Here is a 21,327-nt window from a genome sequence, read left to right on the forward strand (position 1 = left end):
AATTTTACTGTTTCAAGTGTATTGTACTAATTCTGATACAAATGCAAAGAAAGTAAAGTGGACGAAAAGAAAACTTGCCGCCGGCAGGGACCGAACCTGCAACCTTAGGATTACGCGCCCGAGCGATACTCTTACCAATTGAGCGACACAGGCGGTCAACCCCTCATTCACTTTGTGGTGTATGGATGTGCATGTAAACACTGGGTGTGTTAGTCAGCGCAGCTCGCAGCCATGACGGCCCGTGTGGAACACTCTTTTGCCAACTGCCATTTATATCACATTTACTGCAATGCACTTTAAACAGTACAATTAACGTCCCCTGGATCTTCCTTGGCTTCATTATCTGCTGGTCTTCATCAACGCTGTATCGAACAAAGAATCAAGCCCTCAAACAATTCTCTTCCTTCATTTACACTTTTAAGGGGGCTTTACTGCGCCTAATAAAGAAACGCTTGGCTGATTCGTTTACATATGCTTCGGTTATTTGCATGCCTACCCGCAACGTACCCATAGCAGCTCTCCAGCAGCCTGTTCACCACTGTTATCCTGATGTCTCCTGGCGCACATGTGCCACCGCTACCCCGTGGCATGCACCAGATAGTCGTCCAATATGCTTTCAATAGAAGTAATGCCGACACGTCGGGCCCGAGCAATTGTTTATGAGATACGAACGCCTTTTTTTTTTTGAGCTTCGGTGAAATGCACATTGCGCTCGCTTCGCTCCTCTGCAACCTCGCTCCCAGACTTATCTCCGCACTCGCTTAAAGCGCCTCTGCTCATGGGGGAAATCGTCTTTGTTCTTGGGAAGAATGACAAATAACGTGGCGTCCTTTCGTGGCACCACCGACGCAACAGGAAGTGGGAAAGGTGGTGCCACTTCACTTCGGCAATATATATATGTAATTTATTTTGCCGCTCAAGTTTATACGCTTCACCGGCACAGACGGGTGGCAATAGATGCAGATCACCGCACATGAATGAATTCATGAATGTTTATTTCCAGCGAAATACAGGAAATGCATGGGCCTCGAGCGAAAAGCTACAAGGATAGTTTATGAAGTGCAGGAGGCGGAATAACACAAAAAAAGAAAACTGAGCAGCGGAAACATGTGCACATTCACAGGCGAACTTCTACGTGCACTGCAACGTGACAAAATAATAAAGGGTGAACATTTGCGCTCGTGAAGCAAACAAATCAAATATCATAAACGAGGATAGTAGAAAACAATGAACGGCCGTTCAACGGCACACCAGGCTTCGTGGCCGACAACAAATGAGAAGCTCTCACGACAATGTTTATCTAGGCAAACAATAGGAAGACTGAGGTGCGTTAATAAAATATGACGTAAAGTTCTTTATAGAGGTAGTAAAAATATTTGAATTGTTTTTGCTGATGACTTGGTGTATACCGTAAAGTGAAACGACAGATTTAGTGTGTACGATAAAGTGAATCATGTCAAGGTCGAGCCCCCCGATGTCTTTTCCTACTTGTAAGCGATGTGCCTCAGCCTGCAGTCGATTCGGTCGAGCATGTCCGCAGAAAGCATGCTTACTCCGTTGATAATGGTACACTATACATCCCTGAAAGCAGAGCGGAATGCATTGATGTCACTGTTGCTGAGGCCTCTATCGTGGCGCCGGCTCATTCCGAAGTAAGCACGCACGGTCGATCCTTCGACAGCGACTGCAGCCTTGCCATACTGGCGTAAACCACTTAAGCGATGGAGGTGGAATCGCCCGATGTGAACGATTACTGCTGCCTCGAAGAGCCCAAGGAAACTGGCCGCAGGAGAGATCGGAGCGCGGACGCGGCAGCTACTGGTTTCATTTCTTTCGTTGTGCTCCAGTGTGGACGTCTAGTTCAACCTCGGGGTGCCTGAGAAATCTACCTACGTGTTGATGGAGTGAAAAATGCACAGGTCTGCAGTATAGAACATCAATAGTGGATATCGCTCCTCGCTGTGGCTTTAGCGAAGACGATGAAGAGCTCGGGCGCACGCGCTCGCGCGCTCACGGCTAACGGCGGCCGGCAGTCGAGCCCGGGACTTCGCCCAGTAAAGGTGCATTTTCTTGCTCAAAACAGTTTCTTGTTCAAAACGGTTTGTGCCATTTATGGGATGTTTCCGCTCCACAGCAAGAATCGTCATCCGGCTTTTTTTTTTGCGTTTAATTTCCGGAAAACTCGCCACTCACCACTTCCTATCAAGAATGTCATCTCACACCGATAGGGCACACGCCGTTCGTGGCCTGAGAGTTCCGCGCGCACGGCGTACAAGCAAAGAAAGGCACGTAAGCTAACTAATACGCATTACTCTGTGAAAAAAGGCGCCTTAGGTGGTTTAACTGACTTTAGAGTTTAAAAGCTGAGTTTTTGTATTGCTTCCGTTATAGTAGCTTCCAGTGCATGTATAATTCAGCAGTAGAGAGAAAGATAATCTTTGTCATAGCCTAAAATTTTTATTGTACACGACGAAGTAATCCACTGTGACATTTTGCAGAAATACGTGCTGCCGCATCTCCTGTGATACGTAGCCTTTCCACTGACTGCACCGATATCAGTCGTTAATTACGTGCGTATGAAATAGAGGCAATGCGAGGACACAGTCATACTGTTTTATGGTAGAAATACACTTTTATTATCTCATTGCTCGACAGTGATGTTTTGTACATGCGCTTTCAAGTACAACACCGGACGCACTGCAAAGCAAACTCCAAACTCGTATTCTAAGTGAAGACGTCGAGCTGTATTTGTGACAAATGCTTCTGCATTGAATACAGTCAATTGCAACTTGTGAGGTTATAAGCTACTAAAGCACACACGAACAATTTATTCCTAATTCAAAATTAGCATCTTCTGGAATATTTTACCATTAGAGTTTAAGACTACACGTAATTTCAAGCAATGTAGAAAGTACTTTTTCGTGGAAACTAGCGCCTCTAACTTACTTATATTGATTACCAAGTGTATTTCATAAAGACAATTGTTTAATATAAATCGTGTCATGCACTAGAGACGATAAACTTCGATAGTGAGGTCATTCGATTATTACTTGCAAAATTGTTGCAGGGGCCCATTAAAAGTATAAAACTTGCTAAACGCGTAGATATGGTTGCAAGTTTCAGTTCTAAGCACGACAACAAACTACAAGTGCTGGTTCGCCATATGGTATGTCATTATTTATTAGCGCATTGCAATTCGTACGTGACTCAGGCTTCGCGAGATCTTTCTATTGAGAAATGATTGCACTGAAAAGTAAAGTAGGTTTTAGCAGCAGTTCCTGATCCAAAGGATATTTTCCGCATTGAAATTCTGTAAGAAGATCTATTATTTTGCAAAGTAGGATGCAGAAAACATCATACGGCTGTAATTGAGACGAATTACGCTATAAAACTTGCATTAGTATTGAATTCAGCGCATAGTTTTCGTGAACCCTGCCACATCGGTCGCATATCACTAGCACGTACAAATGACGGCCGTTTTTTGTTAATATTTTTCTAGCTGTGACTAGCGCTGGCTAAGTGATTGGTAATGTCAGCGAGTGTTAGATATCTTTTTTGCTTGCCCACTAGTACAGCAATGTGAGAAGCCTACTACTACCCTAATACTATGTCTCTACCCACATTGATTAATTAGAAGACATGCTACAGGAGGCCCCCCTTAAAAAAATTGTAGCGAATTCTGTTTCTGTATTCAAGATCGTCACATGATCGTCTCCATGATTTTCTCCTTTTTTCTAATTATTCGAAACGATTGCCACGCTGGAAACTTGTAGCTGCATGCTTATGTGACATCGTGAAGACCATCGTATGGTCACATTTGTGACCGGTGCTTTCAGCATGCCTTCCTTCGGATTTCTGTGCCAAGAACAGTTAAGACGCCCGTTGCCATGTTGAAACTCTGGTAGTCGTGGTCCACAATTGTGCGCGCGGCATTTTCTTAGGCCGATTATCTGCTGTGGATGGAGGTTTCAGAAGCAACACATTGGGCATGCGACGAGTTTTTGGACCAGGCCTTTTCCAACCTAAAGGAGAAGGAAAGATTGAAAATATAAAGCATATGAAATGTTTACAAGAACAATACGAAATCTATTTTTATCTGGATCTCTAGAAACATTTTAAGCGCTCGCTTTACATTCCGCTGTGAAAGATCCACATTGTTGTAACTCTGTTCCTTGCGTAGATGTCGCTGTAGTGAAATCTCGTATGCTTTCTCGGGTGCATTGTTCATACAAACGAGACCATTAACCGTTTCATGCATCTCTTTTTTTTTGTGTCTGTGAGAGCTTCTGAACAAACTAATTGATCCGACTTTGTCATTTCACGGGAAAATCTCGCCGGAAGGCTTCCACAAAATTGAGACACAAACTGTGAAACTGCAAAGCAATTTCACATTCTTTTGGCGCCGATAAAGATTTAGCGCGAAGGATAAGACACCACTTAAGCCTTTATCACTATATATTACAGTACTATACCGAATGAGAATAAGTAAATAGAAATAAAAACACTTCTGAGATGCAGTGGAAAAAAGATTATAGTCCCAGTTGCCATACCGGAAACCCGCCATGGTGGTCTAGTAAATATGGTGCTCGACTGCTGATCCGAAGGTCGCGGGAAGAAATGCCGGCCGCGGTGGCCGCGCTTTCGGTGGAGGCAAAAATGCCAGAGGCCCGTGTACTTAGGTTTATGTGCACATTAAAGAACCCCGAGCGCTCGAAATTTCCGGAGCCCTCTGCTACGTACGGCGTTCCTCATAAGCATACCGCGGTTTCGGGACGTTAAATCCCAACAATTAACATTACTACCTAGCCGGAAGTGCTGTTAAAGCAGCAGCGGTAATGAATTCGAGTGAAAAAAAAAAGCTTACCACGAAAGGCTTCGTGTCAACTGCAGCTTAAATTTTAACCTTGGTCTTTTCACGACAGTCATACCATTACTTACCAATCTTAGAAGCTAGCTGCAGCTGAGATAGCCATAAAACCAAAATTGCAAAAATTACACATCATCTCCCCCTACGGGCAACCATAGTGGGATGCGAAAGCATCGCGGGGCCTGCGCATCGAGTTTCCGTTTCTCTTATGTGACTTATGAGAAGGTGGTTGTCGAGGCTTTTGATTTACCGCTTGCCGACGCTGACGTTTACGTTCGGCTTCCTGAGCCTTCCTCTGCTCCGCGGCGGTGGCGCTGCCGCTGCAACTAGCGCCGACGTTGACGTTGTTCATGGCGTTTCGCACACCGTTGCACAGAGAGAGAATGACGGAAGCACAGCGAACGTGCGCTTTCGGAGCTTCGAGATTCGCTTGCCGGCGTTGCCGTTTATGTTCAGCTTCGCGAGCGTCCATAGCGCCTTTGCGAAGGAGAGTGCAACGGGAGCGAGCACGCGCCGCATTATATACAAGCGCACAGCTGTGGCGGAGAGAGAGAAACGGGAGAGGAGAAACAAAGCGGAGACAGCGCTCATGCCACCTCGTCGCACTCACGTGAGGAGAGGGGGAGAGTTGGCGCATGCGCAATATGGGTTCGGGCGCCGCAGAATGGATGCTGCCCCGCGCATAAGATGCTTTTCAATCTAAAAACTATCGAGAACGTTACTTTTAAATCCATCGTTTATTCATGAAATGCGGATTGTACATGGCTCGCGAGACATCTCAGTCTTTTTTTTTTTATCAGAGTACAAGACAATCCTAGTGCTCTGTAGGGGGACGCTAGAAAAGTGTTTTTCTCGCTCCTTATCGTCACCTTCCACGCATTTTTGCTTTCCTCTATTTTTTGCCTAATTTAGCCAACAGTATATTGAGTGAATCCTGAAGACGTAAACTATATTGGAAAGCTTCCAATCGAAGCGTTGGCGTCATAAAGTGCACAAAAAGAATATATTTATATATCTTCGGTGTCTTATTTGAAGTTGGCCAACTACAGGCATAAATGTGCGAATATATTTATTGCAGAACCTGATCACCGTGCTCTCAATGATGCGTCGCACTTTCGGTTATATTTTCATTTCGCCTATCGCAGTCATGGACCGTGGTGTCTGTTAGTCTATGAAGCTCAGCCAAGAGCGATTACGTGGCTAAAATGTAGGAGGACTCTGCCCTCTGCTCTCTTCTTTTCCTTCAAGTTTACAACTATCATTTTCCAGCAATGGAAAGGAAAATATAGGTGTAACTTTAAGGGACAAGAGAGCAGAGTGGGTCAGGGAACAAACGCGTGTTAAGCACATCATAGTCGAAATCATGAAGAAGAAATGCGAATTGGCAGAAGATGTAGTGCGTAGGCAAGAAAACCCCTGCTCATTAGGGGAACACACTGGATTCCAAGAGAAGGCAAACGTGCGAGGGGGAGATCGAAAGTTAGGTGAGCAGATGGGGTGATGGGATTAAGAAGTTTGCGGGTATAACGTGGAAAAGCAAACACAGGACTGGGTTGATCGGCGGAACATGGGAGAGGCCTTTTCCCTGCAGTGGGAGTAGTCAAGCTGAAGAAGAGACTGTCCGGTAAGCTTTAGTGGGAGCAAAGCTTAATAATGATCTTCGCACATTTTGAAGCAAGGTAAGTGAAGTGAGCGACGCTATCTTCCATCGCTACCTCATCTACAACTTTTTTCGAACCTTCATTGAGCATAAATGCACTTGCTGACAGGATATGGATCCCTAGTGGGCTTGTGATATGCGTGCAACCCTTAAACGGGACGCAGTCGCCGGGGGGATCCCATGGATTTATCTCTAAGTGTATAGTTGGGTGGGTTTTTTGGTACTGTTTTTCTTTTACAAAAATTAAAGCTCCAATAAAAAGACACTGGACGACTAGCCAACCAACCAGGTTAAAAGTACCAGAGAAGAAATGCAAAACCAGCAAACCTACATAAGCACCCATAATACATTCGTTTTGGCTAGATTTCTACAATGCGAGGTTTTTTTAATTACATAAGAAACACGACTGCAAAGTCAATACACATTTATTAGAAGTAGACTCTACTTAAACAAACGTCGAAAAAAATAGAAACGTATTGCGATTGTTTAATGTTTTATTTAAGTGATTTGCCAAAAATTATGATTATTCTTTTTTTTAATCCAAACTGTTAAATTGTTCTGATAACACTTTGAAGAAGTAAAAAACTCTACTGCGTTCTGCTTGTTGTATTTGTCTTCTTTTTGTGTGATATCACGTCCTGGTACTAAATAACTCTCAATATTTCCCGCAGTGCTCGTGGTGAAGATAATACTCATGGTTTGAAATTTCACCTCTCGTCATCCGGTCGTAAACAGTAAAGTACGTTAGAACAACAATATTCATGCGCTCGCCTAGAACTTCACCAATAATCTTTTTTCAGTTGCGTCCTTTGAGCCGGTAAGAAGGACGTATAACATGTCTTATTTCGTGAGAACGAAGCAGCAATGACAACCTGACTGCAAGGATCTCTTTCTTCTCAGGGAAAATGCACTTGCTTCATAATGTCCTCGTGATAGATACACAGCCGCAACTTTGGCATTTTAGACACAGTGTATTTGCAAGAACATTCCTCGGATGTCAGTATAATGGTTTATGGTTTGTTCACTGATTATTACATCAGAGATTGAAGAATTTCACAGACCCTGTCAGAAAATGTTGAACGTCGTTATTCTTCTGATATAGATGGCAGCTTTAGGCCAAGTTGCACTTGATTAGAGTTCACTAAATGATAGGCGCCACTGAATCAAAGTCTGGTAGCATTGCCTTAATTAGTGGCTAACCATTCTTTTATTCAGCTCTCAAACTTTTTCGTTTAGGTGACTTTCGCTTCTCAGCAGCCAACTATAGTGCTCAAATTAGTGGTTTCTGATATACTCTTCTGTAACACATTTTATTAAGAGTTTTTCTCTCACAAAACAAAAATCGCGCTTTCGTCGGAAGGACGAAGCAATGATTGCACGCTAGCAACGAATTGGGGTGTTACATGAAGTTAGGCTTGCGTATAGCTCCTTTGGATATGATCTCGCGTAACTCTACAAAACGCTAGTTTGAGCGAATGCGGTTTCTGCATCCAACGTGGTTTTGCAATGCCTCCAGAATCGGACTACTTTTAACTAATATCAAAATAGAGTACACAACCAACGGCTAAAGATTTAGGCTACATTAGCTGGGTAGGCTAACTATAACTTCGATATTTACCTCCGATAAAAATTTCCGCCAGGAATACGACGACGGAGACACCGGCAACAAGAAGAAACAGCAGGAACACGGACTGCGTCTCGAAAAGGGACAGCGCGGTGTACGTCTCTTCACGTTTTGCCAAAAGGCAGGACTGCCAGTCACCCCACTGAGTTTCCATCCACGCCTTGATAACACCACTTTCCACCAATCGGCTGGATCTGTGGTACATAACACCAAAATCTCATGCGACAATGACTGAGCCTTGGACTCTGTGCACACGTTTGGAGGGAAAAACTGTGGCAAGCTGTTTAACTGCTCTCTAGCTGGTTTCACGTCATGGTGTTTCCTATGAAAATAAACCACGATATTTTCCTAGTGGTACACGCACTTTTGTTTAGGCAATAATTATGAGAAACCCATAGGCACAACTGGACAGGACAGTTGCGACGGCTTACAAGTGGGCCACTTGTGAGCGTTCACTTACGTTTTGCCACGTCCGCAAATTTCCTAAGCTATACGGTGGCGATGCTGAAGACAATGATCCAGCCATTGGACAGATCTAGTGGGATTATGGAAACAAGTAGACTTATCATAGAGCCTGGATATTGGGTCTACTTTTCAAGTACAGAGTGACAATTCTGCTACTCGAAATAAAACTGCTGTGATTTGTAAAATGGGACTTATATTGGCTGCATATTCCCATGGCCGGGATCATTTCCGTGAATATTCGTTTGCGAATGCGAAAGCTATACTCCTGTGTTACTGACCAAAGAAAACAAAAAACTGTGAAGGCATTGCGGCGTATTAAAAAAGCAAAAAAATAGAAAAAGGGGCCTATGCTTATGTAGGATTATGTTGGTGATCCGATAGTCGACAATAGCTAAGTTCGCAAAAGTCCACAGTCAACAAAAGCATAAAATAATAAAAAAAACTTTTTTCTAAAAAATTCTTGTAATAAATTGTTTTTTGTGCTTTATTAACACTCTTTGGAACGTGAATTTAAAACCACGTAAGTCAAAATCTATCAGGATTTTTAGGAGCAGTTATGAACCACGTGCTCAAGACGTCTACAATCTCCTGAAATTGCATCTTTGGACATATTTATGGTGTTTTATGCACTTCAGTATTCCGAAGGTCGCACCTTTCATTGATAAGCTCAAAGAGCTCCGGGTTCACACTCCTGCTTACTGCCATTGATAGCTTTGTGGAAAATGTGGGCTCCTTAGCGAAGTAGTAGCTTCCAGCTGCGAGGCGGCGGCGGCAGGTTTGGGAGGCATGGTATAGGGTCGTGGTGTAGTCGCTCACGATGACCGCCTTTCCCTCCAGAACTTCTCGAAGGTTTTCATCATCATACAGGTGCTTGGCTTCCCGAAGACCGTCATGAGTAACAATCAAGTGCCACACCTTGCGGTACTCTTCGACGTCCAATGATTTCTGCATATACCATTCAGTCAAGGCAGAACAATAAAATGAAACAAGATTCACAATTGATGTTAATAACAATAGAACGAAATAGCATGCAGCGACCAGAGAAACCATAAAGGAAGTAACTATTTTGCCCAGACTATACAGAGAAAGAATACTGAAAATGAGACAGAAGAGGAATCGTACTCAATGCAGGTGAGTACCAAGCCATTGTAGGAATATGCTTCCTTTGATTTTAAAATATATCGGACAGTTCTTATTCATGTATTCATGCTTCATAGGCTGTCACTGAATAACCGTAAAAGAGGAAATGTCGCTGGAGGCAAAGGTTCGACATAGGAATGTGTGCATGTCAGTGCAGAATATTCGTTCTTGAGCAGCGTTTTTAAGTTTGCTTTGTTTAGACTCCTCCCCTAAGGGCGAGCTTGTGTGCTAAATAAGAAGGAACGTGGAGACTGGAAGCGGAAGGGTAACAGCGACAAGCGCAGGTTTTGGGTAGGGGAGGAACAAAGGTGGAACATGTGGTGCTGGGTCCTTTCAAAAATGCGAACAGAAACCGTAGTTGAGAAACATTTCATTGTAAATAAATCTTTTTAGTCTATGAGTAATCACATTGCCAAAAAGCAGGAGCTATATCTAAACTTGATCGGATCGGCTCTTTTAGGAGACAGGTCGAAAGACACGCAGAGGGAAGGGTTTATGGCAAGGAGAATGACAAATACTTACACCTACCGAAATGTTAAGCTGAGAAAAAGTTTTAACGTAGGCTTTTTGAACAGAAAAGAAAAGCTGCTAAAAATCATTTGCTGCCCAAACGAAAACAATCATGTTTGCCCGAAAAATTGGCGCATCTTGCACTAGTGGTGCAAGGCTCGAATCAACAGCAGAACAAGTGTTCGGAGTCGCGAGCAAGAAGCTGCCCCCCAAGGCCGTGTCTCCACACATGTTCCCGCCACAATAGCCACATGACATGTTCAAGCCAAACCCATGTCGTTGGTTTGGCGGGAGTTATGTGACTGTTATTAGGTGATTTTTCTGGAGGGAACACGTCACGTGACAACTGTTACCTGATTTTGGCGGGAACGTCTTATGTGACTAGGGCTACGTGATTTTACGCCATGTGACTAGTGCTGTGTAATTTTGTCAGGAGCATGTCACGTAACTATTGGTACGTGATTTTGCGCCACGTCACTGCTGCTACGTGATTTTGGCAGGACCATGTCGTGTGACAAGTGTTACGTGATTTTGTCAAAAACATATCACGTGACTAATGATACGTGATTTCACGTTCCCCACCTCTTCTTTTTTCCTTCTTTCTCTCTCTCTCTTTATTTATTGCTTCCTATTTCATTCTCTCTCTCTTTCTTTCTTGATATCCGTTTTTCTCCTTTTTGTGTCTGTTTCTGTTTATCTCTTTCTCTCTCTCTGTCTATTTCTTTGTCTGTCTTTGTATTTTTTTCCATTTCTTCTCTTTCATTCCCTGTTGTCTCCCTCTTTCTTCGTACCTGCTTATTTGTCTATATATACCTATCTCTGTACTCGGTCTCTCGCCAATCCGTATTATTGCATCCCATGCCTCTGAAAATGGCGCACGCGTTGTGGGAGCGAACCAGAATGTGAAACAGAGGACGAATGGGAGAAGCACGATGCAGCGTGTGCGGGTTCATGATGATGATAATTTCTGTTCGTGCTACCTGGCAGAACGAAAAGCTCAAACAGCCTAAAAACAGCTAAGGCTCTAGCGGCATTTCCTGTAAGAATACTATCATCAATACAAGCTTCCACATTTCCCGAAGCTGTTGTCGTTTTGGCTAGGGTTTGCGAAATATATTGGGTCGAAATGTACTGTTTGAATTTATGCGGGCTCGGTGGCTATTACGTGGCATTCGTAGGGCTTGTGCATTGCAAATCTGAAACACTTACTTCCATAGTCAGTTACAGGTATTCCTGTACATTAAAGTTATATTGTGATACTCCTTGTGTAAGTAACGTCCTCATTTTTTATATAAATGGGAGCTGTATGCCAAAGCTGCTTTTTCGGAACTCCAAGCAAAGATAAATGGTTGCACGTTCACGATGCACGTTCAGCGGGTGGCACACGAGGTTGCACGTTCAGCTGGTGCCTTCGTGTGGACACAGTGTAGAATTGCCCTGATTATTTCAATGTGCCAACTCGTGTCACTACCGCTAGTGACTGCCTGGGTTGTATGACATTGGTGTTAAATAGCATGGAACAGTCGAAAGAGAATGGCTAGTCTCGTACTGATTTTGTCCTCTATGCCGTTCTATTCGCACAACCAATCGTCAAAACGCGTGTGCCACGCTGTTTTTCCGATATCTTTACGCTGCCTTCAAACACCTTAATGCGTCCTGTCTACGTATGCCACCCGGTATCGGCTCAATAGGGGCTTTACCATGGGCGCCAAGCACCAGTCGTCTCAATGAGCGTTGAATTGCCTTTGAAACGAAAAAAATATCTAGGCTTTGAAGCAGAAAAGTGCATCTACAAATCACTGACTACCTGAATATTTTTAACGTAGGACGTTCTTCTTAGTGTATCCCTATGGTGCGCCGTGTTTCGCTATTGCATCACTGCTCGTCACCTTTCCCCTCCGATTATCATGGCACGTGTTCGTGTGAATGATCCCTGTAACCGTGCACACACATATTGCTGAGCTTTTACGTCCCGAAAGCACGACATGATTATGAGGGAGGCCGTAGTGGAGGGCTCCGGAAATTTTCACCATCTGATGTTCTTTAACGTGCACCTAAATTCAAGTACACAGGCCTCAAACATTTCACCTACGTGTACAAACATAAGTGCTTATTTAATTGCATTAGGAAAATAGGTCGCCGTTGAATTGATATGAGATGTACGCTTATTTAATCAATACAAATTAGAGTTGCTAATTGTGTAGGGTTTAAGCGAAGTGCAAATATGAATTTTAGTAGCACATGTGTTTACTAGCCCATCTGAATATCTTGCATTCGCGGTTATGTCACAGTATATTCTAATAGCGATTGCTGTCGCTAAGAAAACTTGACAGCACAATTTGTCATCATTCTTTGACGAATACGGCACCGCTCAGAGCCCTATTTTTTGTCAAAATGGCTGACTGGGCTAGTTGGTGATCCATTCTGCTTCATTGAAATGCGAGCGCTTAACGTAGACAAGGACGTAAAGAAATAACACACGGACAATGCCTGTCCGTCTGTTATTTCTTAACGTGCTTGTCTACGTTAAGCGCTCGCATTTCAAGCAAGCCTAATTTTTGTGTGTGCCTAACTACAGCGGGACCTCTGAGCTCGGTTTCGATTATGAATTTGAATTATGAATTCGCTGCAGCATTTGGATAGCGAAGACTATGACTTCTCGGAAACTCATGCTGTTGTAGACCTATCGGTATCAAAGTTGTTCAGGCTGCGGAAGCCCCTACGTGCCGCACAGTTCCAGCACAGCGCACGTGCACATTGCTTTAAAACGCTTGTTCGGCTCTGGTATTTTCTCTGTAACAAACAAGCAAGCATGACGTGGTTATTACCTTGAGGAGGTTTTCATAGGCTCCTCCTTTCCAAAGAAAAGGGCGAATGTCAGTGCGCCGACCTAAATCTTTAAAGCTGTCGATGCGCTCCGGTTCAGGAAAAAGCATCATGGTGGCCTTCATGTGCCCCGTGAAAGCGTTCATCAGAACAAGCACGGTTAACCACCATGCGCCGAGAACCAGCCGTCCCGGCGTACCTTGGGGCGTGCGCGTTGCCGCTGCAGAAAAAAAAGGACATGTGTCGCAAGATTCTTTACTTCAGAGGTAGTTTACGGGTGAACTTATGGAGATATGCTGCTGGTCTGTCATTCAGCCAGCCAATTTCCTTTAACAATTTTTTTTATTTTTGAAAGGCGGGTTTACATTAGCCAAACAACGCCGTTTTCTCATGCCATATGTTTAGGTGGCCCAAGGTGCAAGACCGCTGTAATATTGCCATCTGATAAGACGTTGCCTCCCTACCCCCTTACCTTTCAATTGTTTATATTCCGGTTCATCCTTCAAGCAATTGTACGTGAAAAAGTGCGTTACGAGCACAATGCGCAAAATGTTTACCTCTATCATTTTATTTTGGGAGGCAATACCTGGTGTATGAAACAGGAAATTCTCTGTAAATCGTAAAAAAAGAACACACGTAAAACAATAATGCGCGATTCAGCATGTGCAGATCTACAAGAAGGTTTGTATAGGTTCGCCATGAGAAAACACGTTTTATGACGTAGTACGAATACACTATAGTATAGAACATAATCATCAGGAACATAATGCTACCAAAATGGATTAATAAAGTCATATTCAGGCTGAGTTTGTTAGTGCAAATAAATTGTTAGTGCAAATATGTTTACACGACGCACCTGTATATACTGAGCGAAATTAAAAAGTTATTTAATATTTCAATCCTTATAGCAGTAATGCATAATATCTGACTATCGCTGTTTTCCTCAAATTCTCAAAATTTCATATAAAAAAATCACAGTTTCACCGCCAGGGCCAAACAATGAATACGATAGCAACAAATTGTAATAACATACGAAGCAACGCTGGCAACTAACTCTTTTAGATTCGATATCGCTTAATTCTAGAAAACGATGGCACAAGAGAATACGGCCGCTCCAGGGTGAAATGCTCTCTTCTCACAGTCTCTCCGCGTTGAGAGCGCCGCATGTAGAAGGGTATACGAGCCGTGTGCTGATGCTTGCCGAGATAGCATGCGCGCCAGCTATCGCGACCGCGCCCTTAGACTGAATGTTCACAGTTGCTGCTCGTGCGACCCCCTCCCCCCTCCGCGTCTTTTCATGCTCGTTCAAGACGGCTGAGGTGTTTCTTCTGTGCTTGAGCATGCGACGGGAGGTGATACAGGCGGGGGGACGTTATCGTATGCGCCTTCCGAGCGGCGGAGATGGACCTGCTTGTTTGATTTGTGCCTCAGCAGCGCTTGTCGCCCCCGCTCACGCGCTTTTACCCTCGGGTAGAATATACGATGCGCGGGGGGATCTTATCAACTTGGACTTGATACGGAACATGATGGTGACGGCGACGGCAAAAACCTGTCGAGAGTATCCACATAATTGCTCTCGCAATAAAAGAAAGAGCGGACGTCCCTGTTTCGCAATCACCATTCGTATACTTCGACAGAGTCCACTGTTAAAGGGACACTGAAGGCAAATATTAAGTCGACGTTGATTGTTGACAAAAAATTCGGCAGATCCCACGTACAGTGGGAATCGATGTTATGCGAAGCATGCGGCTGGAAGGTGACTGCGGCGTAATATTTTTACTGAGCGAAACGTTACAAAATGACGCTAAAGATCTGTATAAATTTTATACCCACACATATATGTTGAAGAGTCGCATATGTGTTATATAATCAGTTGTTCACAGTTGGGTAACGCTGCCAACGGCAACGCTGGTATTACCAGCACCAGAAGTTGTAAGTTGATATGTAGTGCTTATACTTGCCCCTAAAGATGGAGAACGCACGCACGTTTCACGAACCCGTGTGCATGTGTGGAAGAGGTTCTTGACAATTCTTGAATGAGGTCAGCATCACCATGGTCAGTGAGCACCAGCAGTTGGTCATGACGTGTTATTGGATCCGGTCGTGATCGCGGTGACGAGAGGTCCATGTGTAGTGAAGTATGAGGTATAATACAGCTGTTGGCAATCGTGGATGCCTCGTTCATTCCGTCAACAAATTGTATGTCGATGGAGCCGGCAACATGTTGGAACCTCAAGTCACCCTTCGCGTTGGTGAGGTATAGGCCGTCGAGGCTTGAAGGCCTGGAAAGTGCTACGTAGACCAACATCAGTGGATGGCGCTTGTCGTATTCGTAGACTACCTGGGCGCATGTGGCCTACGTAGCCTAGTTTACAAAGCGGCTGTCAATCATTCTGGCATCATCCTCGGTCAGCTTGAGGCCATCGCCCAACCTCGTAAGAAATGAAGATGAAGATACGGCGTCGTTCTGGCGGACTAAGTGCACTTTACGGTGCGATGATGTGAAGATCATACGTTTAACTTTCGTTAAGGTATTCCTCCGGGGACAAGCAATGCTTCAATATAGCTTGCTGAATCATATGAATACAAACGTAATGTTTATTAGACTTCTGTAAAAGCGGAGCGAACACTGGAACCACAGACGTTAATCTGATATGACGCCTGTATCATAGGAGTACACATCGTAGGAGTGTCATGTAGCGTTTATTGCTTTCTTGCAATATTAGATAGCCAGCACCATAACCACTACTGACGTTGCACCGACATTACGCCTGCATAGGCTGTTTTTCCAAACCAGTTTATAAGCATGGCGTGGCTCTGTGGTAGGATACGTGAATGCCACGCAGAATGCTTGGGTTCGATTCCTGCTGGGATCCTAATTTTCATTCTTTCCATTCTTCGTGTGAACGCTGCCGATGTCGGTTTTTCTTAATGCTCTCGCACTTAGTTACCAATGTCTGTTCTCGCCGTTCCTGGGTAGATATAAACTGTCAATAACCTGTGGCGCATACCCGTACACCGCGGCCCGTGGTAAACGGGTATGTGCCATACGTGTCTGGAGGAAAGGGTTTGACGACGTACGCGACAGGATTTTCACGTTATTCACGTTATGACCCGACAGTCCTATTCGGCAAATCCCCTTACCCTCCCATGCCAATTTTGGTCGACACCAAGCTGAGGAGGCGATCATGAGAGTACCCAGACGTAGGCGACTAGATAGATAGATAGATAGAAACGCTCAAAGTGCCAGAGGTTCGCTAAGAAATGCTTCGCATTTAAAAGTCACAGTTTAGCCGCAAGGGCGAAGCAATGAATGCGATAGCAAGAAATCGAAATGTCACACGAAGAACCAGAAGCAGCTCGATACTTGCAGCGTGCAGCTGTAGCACAAAGAAGGACGCCCTAAATGAACGCACAGGCATGCACAGGGCAAGCGTGATCAAGCAACTCTCACAGTTGTTACGCTTATGTGCTTGAGCAACACGCTGCAGCTCTGCACCATGGAGAATCAGACGTTTGGCTTTTACCCACTACAGGGGATTGGCCATGAGACCGGCGGTTAATATAAGCGGGGAAATTTGGAATTTAGACGCTCTTCGATATTTCTTCTTCTTTTAAACTGCGGTGCGTGGAGTGACCCTCTGCGTCTGCTACCACAGGGGGCGTCTGATGCAAGGTGTGCGCGGTGTTCTTTTTTTTTTTAGGGGCGAAGCTCCTTAGGGTGTGGATCTGTCCCTCCTCTGTAGTATGTAGTAGTAGTAGTAGGTATCCACCTCTAGTTCTTGGAGTGTTCACTAGATGGCGCTGTCGTAGCCACCTCTAGTTCTCAGAAAGATCCCTAGATGGCACGGAGGCGCTCGCTGCGTTGCAGATGCGTGCAGTATCCCCCCCCCCCTTCTCTCTCTCTCGCCTCGCGACGCCGACGCTCCGCGCTCGCTGCGTTGCAGATGCGTGCTCTAGTTCCCCCCCCCCCCCTCTTTCGCCTCGGGAGGCCGACGCAGGCAGCGTCCGCTAGCGAGTTTCTTGATTGAAAAAACCGACTGCTCGCGCTGCACAACCGTTCACTGACCACCCCGTATATATAGGCACTGGATTTTTACCTCCAAGGTAGTTCCCGTGTGAGATTTCTCCTGTGCGTGATTAAACAATAAAAATTCACAGCGTACATGTAAAATGAAGTGAGCTGCAAGTCGCCATGACTCTCATCGACCCTTTAGTATAAACGCGCCCGGTCTCACGTCGCTGATGATGTACAGGGCAGAATTCACGGAAGATTCACATATGGCGCGTGTCATTGGTTGAACGCAATCGTTCGATTTAGTGCGGCGACGTACGCTAGGGGGACCGTTGTAATGAAGGGACCACGTTAGCCAACAGTGCAATAAAAGTTTGATGTTTAATATATACGCGGTGTTTCGCACGTGTTTACTTGATCATATAATGGGCGAATTACTCGGAGTATTCACGGTTTACCGATGATTCCCTCCTCAAGCTTCGCCCCACTCATCATCATTCAGCCCGTGGATATGCTGTGGATTTCTTTTTCTTTCCACATCCCGAGCGGCCACTTTGTCGTGCGCGTCTCAAGGGCAGTATTCGTAATGAAAGAAAATTAGGAGAGCTGCGTCTGCAAGTGCCGACAATGGAGAATCAGTCGCTGGTAGATATTTCTTGTTCTTTTAAACTGTGGCACGTGGAGTTACCCCCTGCGTCTCCAGCCACACGGGGGCGTCTGATGCAAGGTGTTCCTACTTTAGGTGTTCCCGGTGTTCTTTGTTTTTTTTTTTCTTCCACATCACGAGTGGGTACAGAAAATGGCCACTTTGTCGTGTGCGACTCAAGGGCAGTTTTTAAATTGAAAGAACATTAGGAGCATTGCGTGATAGAAAACACGCTCACGCTCCTCCGAGATTTGCTTACCACTAGCGGTACATGTGTATATAAATAGCTACCCGTTATTTCGCTGGCGCACACATGACGTGTGGCTGAGTTGTCTACCGCACCGCGCTGGTGAGCGAGGAGCTTCTGGTTCGAATCCGTGGTCGGGTACTTCAGACATTTGTTCTTCTGTTTTATTTTTCTTTGTGCCTTTTTATGTATATACATACACATACATATCCGAGATTTGACGGCGTCGGCAGACGGCGACGACAAAAATCAGCCTAGAGTGGCCATATAATTGCTATCGCAATAATACCAGTCCAGAAACCTCGAAGTGCTACTTTTGTGCCAAGGAAGTGCTTATTTTGAAATGAAATCACGTGTTATTGGTCCGCATCGCGTTAGCACACTTAAGATTACCCGCCTGAAAGCGGTGTTTCTCGCGTCACGGCTGCCGTGCCCAACGTTGCCCGCGTTTACTGCGCGGCGGCGTGCACTGGCGGCGTGTGCCATTCGGGCATCTGGCAACATCACATGCATGCGGGATTTTGTCGGTCTTGATGTCAGAGCGACTTTCACGAGCGCGCAAAACACACGCGGCAGTACGCGATACCGAAACTACCACTGAGACGCGACCGCGTGAGCGAAGCAGGGTGCCGGGCGAAGCGCAGTTCGGTGAAAACGGAACCTTTGAACCACGCGCGCCGTTCCCCATGGCAACGCCAAAGCGGTTTTTTTTCCATGAATCGAACAGAAACGAACCAGAAGCATTTTATTACGTCCCTTGATGCACGGAAGGTTCTTTTATTATTGCAGCTAGTTTGATTACGAGTGATTAATTGCAGTCGAACTCTGACGTCATCGGGATCATTTCAAAAATGTGCCGCTCGTGGCTCTCATCGTGTGATACATTTAGCTTAATTTCTCGGTAATTAGGACACTGCTGTTGATAATATTGCCGTTTTAGACGTTGTCATACATTGTGCATTCACTCTGACATAAATTGTTATTTGCCTGTAGTGTCCCTTTAAAAGGGTGCTGTAATCTTATTTCAGCAGTGTGGTTACCATAGTAAAATGAGCAACGACTTTCTTATGTGTAGGGAATTTTTCCGAAGCAATGTTGCCATATGCTTGTAAAGCGTTCATCTGACCGATTCAAAACACAGCGCCGTGTTTTTGGTGTATATACTTGCTCAATCTCTGTGGCTTAGGTATCATAGGAAAAGTCTCGATGTGTATTTGTGTAGAATAAAAATGTGTAGAATCAATATTTATAGATTCAAGTTTGTCAGAATTTACGTTTGCTAACATTAAGCGTAATATTGGCCAAGGAGCTCTGTTCTGCTGTCTAGTAAGCCAAAGTTGAACATCTATATTTTTATGTCTAAGACGGAATAATGTCGTTCGGTATACTAGAAAAAAATGGTCGAAGCAGGCAAACACTAGTTTTGATTCCGTTCAACTATTGACTTTGTATTAACAGAATTTACTTATAAAAACTAATATACAGCATATTCAGCTAAGCATTACGAAAGAAACAAAGGCATCTAAAAGTGAAAGGATATGGATTACTTCTGCGTGACAGAAGTCACCCACTCAACATTACCGTAATAATCTCTAGTTTTAGTTTTATCTGTGATACATGTACTTACCCCTGCACTCCCGTACTTTTCGATCAAATATAAGCATAACGCGTCACCTCATTTTTGTCATAAGATGCGTATGGTGTTTTGAAAAAAACTTAGAAGACAAATCAGCTAAGCGCGATTGAGGGAACGCAATTTCAGCAGTACAAGCGTGGACGGCCACCGCAAGTAAACATTAGCCATTATTGGGTTAGCCTCATGAGACAAAAGAAGCGGACCTTATTTGTTATATAGCCAACACTGGGCAACATTGGTCAATCCGATAGCGCAGTGGTAATACCCAAGTGAAACACAGTTGTTGAAGCCACTTCACTACGTCAGACAGCCAGCCTCTAACGCTACACTGCCTACAAGGACCGGTCCTTATTTTCAGTTAGTGTTATTGTACATCGTGCGCCGTTGCAGCATATGCGCGTAAGAGGCCAAGGCATACGTTATTTCTAAGCAATTTGTGAGAAGTGCAACCTACCTTCCATGAACATGGCCGAGAAGTACAGCCACCAATTTTCCTCAAATATTCTCCCCATTCTGATGTTCGCGCCATCTTTGATGCGCTCAGCGATGTCTACCAAAACAGCAGTTGCCACACAGGCCACCAAGGAACATAGAAGGCCAGCCCATACCTTTGGCAGAAAGAAAAGACAAGTGAGAGAGACCGCGAGGCACACTTGGAAACATGATGCGTAAAAAAATTGAAGGAAACTTTGTAAATTCCAAAGTGTGTTCGGCGAAAGTCGGTGGCCTTTCGCCTAACTATGCGATGGTATCGGGGGAATCCACATTCTTACGCCGCAGACGGACGCCGCTGCAGGATGCCGTCGCCGCGTTGTGCAACTGTTGCGCAACGCGTGCTGGAAGGGGCAAAGCGCAACTGTTGCTACGGGCCGCGGTGCCATCACGTGATTGCTGAGATAGTGTGAGGGGGAGAGGCCACAGCTGGCGCTGTGCCAGCGCACGGACGGACGGTCACCGCTGGTATGAGACATTAAAGACTTTCGCCTTAAATAAGGAGTTAGGAACACTTTCGTTGGCGTTGGTTGGCGCGGGTATCTATTCCTCGCCTAAAAAGATAAGCTTCTTTTCCATGACTGCGATGTTAGAAACATCTCCGGAAGTAATTTTGATATTTCGACGTCATCAAAGAGATTACGCTATAGTAGATCACACAAGAGGAGACTAATGTACTTATAGCAGAAAGCTATGACTCAAATAATGTAAAATAAACTAGTTCCCTTGGGCGTTGTTTACAGAGTTGATGTAAAATGATCTGTATTGCTAGCGAAAGGATTGAAATAAGGAACAAATGGGGCAAACTGAAAACGTGTTTCTGGCTTTTTGGGTACATGTCCGCACTCAAACATCTAACATTATCCACTTCCGAGTAACTCAACTTTATTTTGTTCTAAACTTTTGTTCTATCATGAAGGTGCACAGGAATCCTTAGGAATTTCTGAGCAAGAGTGTTTTGTGCCAGAAGAAAGTTTTCCACTGCTTCCCACAATCCGAGGCAGGGCGAAATTTTCGTTAATTCTCATTTTTACTTTCTGAGTAATCCGTATGTTTTTTTTTGCAACTCGCTAAAAGGTTGTGGATTACATTTTTCTGCTTCAGAAGCTCTCGATAGCACTACTAAAATTACAAAAACGTTAAGTTAGAAGAAAGCATAATCTGGCATCTCCAAATTTTTAAAGAAAGTATATACTGAG

The 21,327-nt window shown here is 44.6% G+C and overlaps 1 protein-coding gene across 1 annotated transcript; it reads right to left on the minus strand.

Annotated features, from left to right (window-relative positions):
- Window positions 1–3,300: 3,300 nt before the first annotated feature.
- On the minus strand, window positions 3,301–20,334 carry LOC119381882 (ionotropic receptor 93a-like). Its single transcript, XM_037649633.2, has 5 exons — window positions 20,091–20,334; window positions 13,095–13,312; window positions 9,269–9,561; window positions 8,146–8,345; window positions 3,301–4,022 (listed from the first exon to the last, which is right to left on the minus strand). Exons 1-5 carry the CDS (start codon window positions 20,146–20,148, stop codon window positions 3,871–3,873), a joined length of 921 nt encoding a protein of 306 aa, XP_037505561.1. The 5' UTR covers window positions 20,149–20,334; the 3' UTR covers window positions 3,301–3,870.
- Window positions 20,335–21,327: the final 993 nt, after the last annotated feature.

Source organism: Rhipicephalus sanguineus, chromosome 2, assembly GCF_013339695.2.
Source record: "Rhipicephalus sanguineus isolate Rsan-2018 chromosome 2, BIME_Rsan_1.4, whole genome shotgun sequence".
NCBI lineage: Eukaryota > Metazoa > Arthropoda > Arachnida > Ixodida > Ixodidae > Rhipicephalus > Rhipicephalus sanguineus.